General features: G+C 32.6%; 1 protein-coding gene across 1 annotated transcript; it reads left to right on the forward strand.

Moving 5' to 3' along the window:
• Positions 1-3,152: 3,152 nt before the first annotated feature.
• LOC116344754 (late secretory pathway protein AVL9 homolog) lies at positions 3,153-5,974 on the forward strand. The gene is made up of 7 exons (XM_031773483.1): positions 3,153-3,493; positions 3,576-3,764; positions 3,839-3,856; positions 3,921-4,180; positions 4,251-4,412; positions 4,577-5,404; positions 5,471-5,974. Exons 1-7 carry the CDS (start codon positions 3,428-3,430, stop codon positions 5,856-5,858), a joined length of 1,911 nt encoding a protein of 636 aa, XP_031629343.1. The 5' UTR covers positions 3,153-3,427; the 3' UTR covers positions 5,859-5,974.
• Positions 5,975-8,366: the final 2,392 nt, after the last annotated feature.

Consider the following 8,366-nt stretch of genomic DNA (forward strand, 5'->3'; position numbering starts at 1 on the left):
TTTGAAAACTCAGCAAAATGTTCGCAAATTCTTCACTTTGTTTCCACTAGCTATGAAACATTCGAGGGGCTTATGACTGACTCGAACCAGCGTTGACTCGTGAAAGTCTCATACAAACTGCTCACGAGTCACATCATACATAACATACACAAAATGTATGGCTGTAGCACGAGTCACGAGTCAATCGTTAATGTCAATTTCAAATAACATCAACATTTAATTGAAAACATATAATTTTTCTAGCATCAAAAGGAATCATATTAATTCTCTTAAAAATTTCCACTGTGTCAAAGCAATTATTGTTCAAATTTCTTTCTGTTTGATAATTAAAAAAACACAATAAGATAAAAACACTTCTATCACAAATCAAATGAAACAGTAATGAGGAACGCATTATAAGTATCACGTCTTACCTCAACAAAGGACTCTGTATTCTAAATCGAATGATGAAATTTATTTCCAATGTGACATCAAATATTTTTCTGTTCGAAATGTTGTTGGAATATCCACAGTAAATTTTATCAACACTCTGTTATTTCGAAATTAAAACAAAAATGAACACAAAACCAACTGTGAATATATCCATTCCACAGCAAACAGCGAACACACAAAATTGTTGAAATTTAAATGACAATAAAACCAATTGATCGCCCAAACCACGCTTCAAACACTCTCATATAATTCTCAAGAAATCCTATTGAAAACAAAACAAAGTTTTATTGTAAACAAAATCGGTTGGTGCGATTGTAGTTTCAAAGTGATGGAAGTTGTTTATACTAACAATACTGTCACACGATGCGAGCACATTTTCAATACATATAAATGAATATCTTTGGATTTGGTTGACACATATACACCGCGCCAAACGAAAAATGTCAGTTGCATTTCGAAAATTCAAAATAATAATTCCACAAATAAAGAAAATTAAATGCAATAAATGACGTGTAAAAGAGTTCTTCTGCAGAATTTTAAATTAAATTATGCAAATCTCTTTCCGAATAAATTGTTTATTTTTTTATTTGAGCGTAAGATTTGAATTTTCAATTTAAAACTTAATGTTTTGGGTTGTGTTCACATTCTGGTGGTCATTTTCGTGTCAAATGGAACGGAGATTATGTGCATAGTTTCCACGAATTCCAATGCAATGGATCCACTTGTTTCTTTTACTTCCAATAATATTTCATTTGACAACATAATGTGAACACAACCCAATACATTAAGTTTTAAATTGAAAATCCAAATATTACGCTCAAATAAAAAAATAAACAATTTGTTAGGAAAGAGATTTGCATAATTTAATTTAAAACTCAGCAGAAGAACTATTTTTTTATACGTCATTTATTGAATTTAATTTTCTTTATTTGTGGAATTAGTATTTTCAGTGTTCGAGATGTAACTAACATCTTTCTGACATTTTTCGATTGGCGCGGTGTATATGTGTCAAACCAAATCCAAAGATATTCATTTATATGTAATAAAAATGTGCTCGCATCGTGTGACAGTATTGTTAGTATAAACAACTTCCATCACTTTGAAACTACAATCGCACCAACCGATTTTGTTTACAATAAAACTTTGTTTTGTTTTTAAGAGGATTTCTTGAGAATTAGATGTGAGTGTCTGTAGCGTGGTTTGGGCGATCAATTGATTTTATTGTCATTTCAATTTCAACGATTTTGTGTGTTCGGAAAGCTGTTCGCTGAGGAATGGATATATTTACAGTTGGTTTTGTCTTCATTTTTGTTTTAATTTCGAAATAACAGAGTGTTGTTAAAATTTACTGTGAATATTCCAACAACATTTCGATCGGGAAAATATTTGATGTCACATTGGAAATAAATTTAGAATACAGAGTTAGAATACAGAGTTCTTTGTTGAGGAAAGACGTGATATTTATAATGCGTTCTTCATTACTGTTTCATTTGATTTGTGATAGAAGTGTTTTTTATCTTATTGTGTTTGTGATCTATGCTATATTTGGTGCATTTTTTTCTAAATTTGTGTCTATTTTTTATTTTCGTTTATTTGTATCAGTTCTTCAATTTGTATCAGTGTACATGTTTGTTGTTATTGGTGGTCAACAAATTGTTATGATTTAACATTCGCTTAAAACCTGTCATTGAGACTTTTTACTGACTCGAAAATCATAAGGGGACTCGCAAATCACATACAGACTCTTATTGATTAGTATAATTTACATGAGACTCTTGCGATTCACATATGTCATAAGCCCCTTGGAAACATTTTATCAGAAATCTTATAAAAAGCACAGAAGCGATGGAAAAAAGGATTTTATTGAAAATCATCTTTTAATAAACAAACCAATCGAAATTCCAACAGAAACAAAAATAGTTTTTTCGACAATGGAGCACGCGTTTTACACAACATAAAACCGTGAAAGGTTATGTTTGTCATCGAAAGACAATGACAGGCGTTTGAAGTTTCATGTAAATGTCAATACAATATGAAACAGTGTTCCACCAGAATGATTATTATTCATTTAATATTCAAACAATTAATACAATTTAACTGTTTTACAAAACTATTGTATTTTGAATTTAAAATGAATGCAAAAAATCTTTCTAGCACCTTCTTATTTCATTTTAATCCATTTGGAATTTTTATCAAATAAATCCGAAAGGATTATATTTTAATCCCATCAAAATTACAGTGTAGCAATATAATATACGTGCATTAAACAGATAAATGTGAAAATGTCACTAAAGTTTTTAGAAAAATATTAGAAGTAAAAGAATTTACTCAGCCAAACTAATTATTCAAGCCAATGTCCTTTGGACTTGATGAATCCGCCTCTCAATAAAATATACGAAAGATGGACTCAAATTTTGTACATAGATATTTTGTAACTTTGTTTGTACTAATTAGATATTTAAAAAGAAAAGAATTAGATTTAAAAAGAAAATCACATCATCTAGATTAAATAACTTTCATTTTTCTACTATTACGCGGTCTCTCGGGGCTCATGCAAGTTAGGTAAACAAAAAAACAGTAAAAAAACAGGTTTATTTGTTATTGTTTACAATTGGCTTTGGTTCGTCTTCTTATCATATCGCGGCGAACGGAGCGAAATCAAATAGTGTGACAACTCTGTCTAGTGTTTACATTGTGAACGCGCCCACATGTGAAGTTGTATTCAGCACAAATATCAATGTCATAGTGACGGCTTCGAAGAAAACTTTTTTTTACGTTTTTCATATTTTGCATTCATTACATTCAGGGTATATCTTGTTGTGGTTTCGCTTCAACTAATCAAAGTGTAACATATGAATAAATGATTAGTCATAAACATAAACTGAGCATAGAGATGTGACAAAGGCTGTGTGGTTCCATAAATTGTGTATGTGTTGACCAAGTTGTGATTTGTTGTTTTTTTCCTCTACTGACGCAAACAAAAATCGCGAAAAAAATGGCAAATGAAACGCCCGTTTTACATTTGGTTGTGATTGGTTTTCATCATAAAAAAGGCTATCAAGTGAGTGTTTAACGCGGTCAAATGTTGATTTGAAATGGAATTTTCCAAGAAAAAAACGAAATATTTATCGATTTATCTGCAGGTTGATTATTCATATCCGCCTCTGTTTGCTGACAAACCGAGCGATTCAGTTGAGTGTCCAGATGGATGGAAATATTTACCAACCTTGGCTTTACCAGATGGTTCGCACAATTTTGCCGAAGACACGGTTTTCTTTAACTTGCCCAGCTTAAAAGATTTACGAAAAACTGTCTATGGCATTTCATGCTATGTAAGATTCATACAATACATATTTACATATATTTCATATAAAAATTATTTATTCTATTCTCTGTTTATTTACAGCGTCAAATACCTGTTGAGGTTAGTACTTTTTACTTCATTCTGAAAAACTGGTTTTCAATATAAAAAAATTATATCATTACAGAAATTAAAGATTAAAGCAGTGGAATATACACGGAGTACTGTTCAAAAGGCGGTGTGTGCACTTGTATCACGACCATTATATGGTTATATCGAAGTGAAGCTATCATTGATTGCACAATCGTTTTTCGACCAAGGAGATTTTTCAAACACAGACATCATCCGAACAGCATACGATCATTTAAATGTTTGTTTAATTGAGAATAACACTTCGTTGACATCACAAATCCACGTTGGATTGTCGATCAGAGATATAGTATTAAGGTAAGTGGTTTACAGCTGTAAAAGAATGTGAAATTGATTCTATTGTGAGTGGGTTTTTTTATTTGTTCAGATGGAGACATAAAACGCTTATTTTATTCAAATTGATGTTACTTCAAAAGAGAGTTGTGTGTTTTGGTTCTCCCGTTCGTCCAATATGCACATTAATTTTAGGCATTTTATCATTACATCCAAATTTGTTGGAATCAGGGTTCGATGAAGCAGCATGTGTGAGGTGAGTTTCTATGTCATTTCCATTATTCTCACTTTAAATATAAATATATTTAAATACAAATAATACAATAATACTTAATAATAATAATAATACAATAATAATTTTAATGAATTTTATGATTTAATTTAAATTTATTTAATTATAAATATATTTGATTTAAATAGACCATCGCGGCCAATTTCACCAATGCCTGAATTTGCTGATGAAAATGACATTGATTCAACGCAGGCGATCGTTGATGCAATTATCGAAGACGAAGAGCTTATAAATGAGCGAAAAGTGTCAGTATGTTTACCAGATCCATCGATTAGAGATAACAGTTTTAATGAATCGAAAGCATCCAGTGATATGAACAGTGATAAACCCCAAGTATTGCCCCGCGATATAAGTGTTGATGCTTTTGCCAATACACTACAAACGCTGACAAATATTGATCCAATTGCATGGAATGCACCCATACCAATTTTCACAAATGGAACCTTGTGTTTGCCATATCTCTCTCTATCATATTTGGACTTGCTGAGCGATCCATCCGTAAATGGATTTATAATCGGAACATCGAATATACTGTTCCGACAAAAGCGTCAACTAATGGATATTTTTATTGATGTTGAACAAATTGCGATCGAAGCATACGATCCAGAGTTACGGCGACAAATATCACTTTCCACCGAAGATTTGCGATTCATTGATTTCATCGTACGAAATGTACAATTTCCAAAAGAAGATGCTGAAGGCAGCGAACAATGGATTCGTAAACAATTCCATGGTTATATGCTGGCAATGTTGCGAACGACCGTTTTAGCACCAGAAGGATCAAAAGATATTGAACACTTTAATGGACATTTTATGAGCACATGGAAACAAACCGACGCGTATAACGCATGGTTAACTAGCCCCAAATCAGTTGAATTCAATTTCAAACAAATTTATAGCGGCCATCCATTCGCTGGAACACTTTCTGTTGGAGATATGAAACTAAAACTTGCTCAGTAAGTAACAATAAAAAGAGACACTTTAGCTAGACTATGTTGATTATTGATTTTTTTCTTTTTTAGAACCATGAACAATAGCGAAAGTGCTCGAAAGCTGAATCAAGCGATGAATAACACGAGCAAGGCTGTTGTAAGCTCAATATCCCAAGCTAAAGAAGCATTTTCAAGTTTTTGGTCAACATTTACAGCACCACATCCGGCCGCACCGACAACAGAGCACGTGAACGAAACACAAATTAAAGTTGATACCACAGACGCAGAGCAGCAAAGTGACGTGACAGAACCAAGAGAAGGAGTTATCAAACAAATTGCAAAGAAATTGCACAACAGCGATCTGAGCTTGAAACAGGACAAAGACACCTCGGCATCGCATCACGAGGGCATTGTCGAGATTGGCCGTGAAGCGAATACGCTTGATGCAAAAATAAAGAACACAATTATTGATATTTGAGATAGCAAATGATAGATTTTCATATTTAAGCATCACTGGATTCTAATCTAATGTTTTGTGTGAATTACTCTAGAAATAACTCTATTTAAAAAGTAAACAAAGACATTTTTAATGCACACCACTTATTATTTATGTGACGAAATGATGTAAACAAAAAACAAAACAAATGGTGTAGCCACTGACACAACATGCTTATTAAGTTAGTTTATAATTAATATATCTAAATGCTTTCTATCTAATTCATTGTAATTTCCGATAATTTTCTTCTGAAGAGAATTCTCGAGAGATGAGAAACTATTCCATTCTAGTTTATTGATGTCAAAAACAATAATATTGTATCACAATTTTTAGTACTCAGATTTTCAGTGAAACGAATGTTTGCTCATTCATTTTGTGTGTATTTATTATTGTACCAATGCTAATTTAATCGAGAGAGAATTTCGGTTTTTTAATCAAATGTATCGAATTCTATTCTGATTTAATGATAGCACTGTTAATAAAAGTATGAAACACCATTGATTGATTTCATTTCATGCGAAATAAAAAGTCAATAATAGTCGCTTTGGAGAATGTGACCTTTGACTGTTACTTGCACACAAATAACAAATTCAAATTTATGTTGAAAAAAAAAAAAGTGAACAATACATCTATTAAATATATCGAGAAGAGTTGTTATTCAGCGCTTATGGCTGAGTAATGTCTGAATAAAAACATACTCTCCTCTCGATATTTTCAATAGATATAATGGTCTTTATTATCCACTTCTGTATTTTTTATTTCGTACTTTTATGACTCCATTTGACATGTTAATTATTCTGTGTTCGCGCTAAAACGTGAACTTGTTCTTCTTCTGTAGTTTAAAAAAGGGCTCTGAAAATTTGCTGTAAAAAATCCCCTTAAATCTGTGTTTTTGTCCTTTTTTCATGTTGGAAAATGCAATTCATTTGAAATCATCGCGCCGATGTCGATAGAAACGAATATAACGTGTTAGCATGTAATATGTGAGCGAAGACATAAACCATCTCTTCGAAATTGTTCGAAACGCAAGTCATCTGTGTCTTTTGCATGCGTGTGCGGTAAGAAAAGGTAAACAACAAAAAAAAAAAATTCACCACAAAAAAAATCAATGAAAAAAATTTCATTAGAAATTAAAAAAAAAAAAAATAAATGAAAAATGTAGTAGGAAAAAATAAATGTGATAATTTTATGAGACCGTAATCGTTAAATTATAAGCTTGATTATATGCGCAATCAATCAGATTAACGTTAGTCAATTGGGGTTTTTATGTACATGTACATACACATATTGTGTCGTAGTAGCGACACCATTAAACTGGTAGGTATCGTTCACCATGTGTTTGATCTTGTCGAATGTTTTGTCGATTGTCGCATGGATGAAACGCCACACGAATATATGTGAATTGTATCCACAAGACGTACCCGAAGTACATAGCGCGCCAGTGTGTATATTTTATGTAGTCTTGATAAAAACCGGCACCGGAACGAGTAAAATATTGCATGAAAACTACCTTCATTTCAGTTTTCTATCGTGTTTTGCTTAGAGATATCGGTGTTACACTTTTGCCAGCAACAGCACGCGGCACGACGACTGAAGAGCGCGTTAAAGTTCAAAGAAACGAACTACAGAAAATCAACACGATATGCCGTGCATATGATTTTGATGTCAAAGCACATATATGGCGTGAAGTCATACACAAGAGAAACGCTCTCTCTCTCTCAAACTCTCTTTCTCTCTGTGGTGTTCTCTTTAATTTGACATAAACATACTTATCACACAAAAAAATTTGCGGTAAAATTTAATGCAAATGCGGTTAATGAGAAGTGTGTGGTTAAATTTAAAGGTAATGCGGTAAAATTTCAGCATTTGTCTGTATTAGAATTCACCGCAATTTACCGCATTCATACAAAAATGACCGCACACGCTTAAGACTGAATGTTTGATTTTGACTCTTATACGTGTGCGGTCATTTTCGTATGAATGCGGTAAATTGCGGCAAATTCTAATACAGAAGTATCCAAATGTCTAAATTTTAACCGCATTTGCATTAAATTTTACCGCAAATTTTTTTGTGTGATACATAGACACTCATGTCGAGTAAATGGACGAGTGAGAGAGAGTGACACTAGAGCACGAGCGCGTTCATATATGGAAACACAAATGCACACACGGCAATTCAGCAACAAATCATACGAAAACAATTTCTGTGTTGTCTTTACTTATTGAATGGATGACTGGTGGCACAGTGCTGCCCGATAAATTATACATCGACAAAATGGTGTAGTATATGTGTGCGTGATTCGCAACGTATGTCAAAAGTCTTTTTCTGTGTCGTTGTTTTTCGTTTTCATTGTTGTTGCTATTTGTGTGTTTTTTTATGTTCGGTCTGATGATAGAGACAGAGAGGCTTTTCGTGTACATGTAAATATATAATTTCTGTTCCTGTCTCACTTCAACTGTCGTTTCTTCATATGTAGTACGACGATTCTC

Source organism: Contarinia nasturtii, unplaced genomic scaffold (assembly GCF_009176525.2).
Source record: "Contarinia nasturtii isolate CC-2019 unplaced genomic scaffold, AAFC_CNas_1.1 Cnas_scaffold_1182, whole genome shotgun sequence".
NCBI lineage: Eukaryota > Metazoa > Arthropoda > Insecta > Diptera > Cecidomyiidae > Contarinia > Contarinia nasturtii.

What these genes read in the sequence shown, in the direction of transcription:
- LOC116344754 (XM_031773483.1), top strand. Translation starts at nt 3,428, where the DNA reads ATGGCAAATGAAACGCCCGTTTTACATTTGGTTGTGATTGGTTTTCAT. An exon ending in ATCATAAAAAAGGCTATCAA is followed by an intron (nt 3,494 to 3,575) that starts GTGAGTGTTTAA and finishes ATTTATCTGCAG; the next exon opens with GTTGATTATTCATATCCGCC. An exon ending in ATGAAACTAAAACTTGCTCA is followed by an intron (nt 5,405 to 5,470) that starts GTAAGTAACAAT and finishes TTTCTTTTTTAG; the next exon opens with AACCATGAACAATAGCGAAA.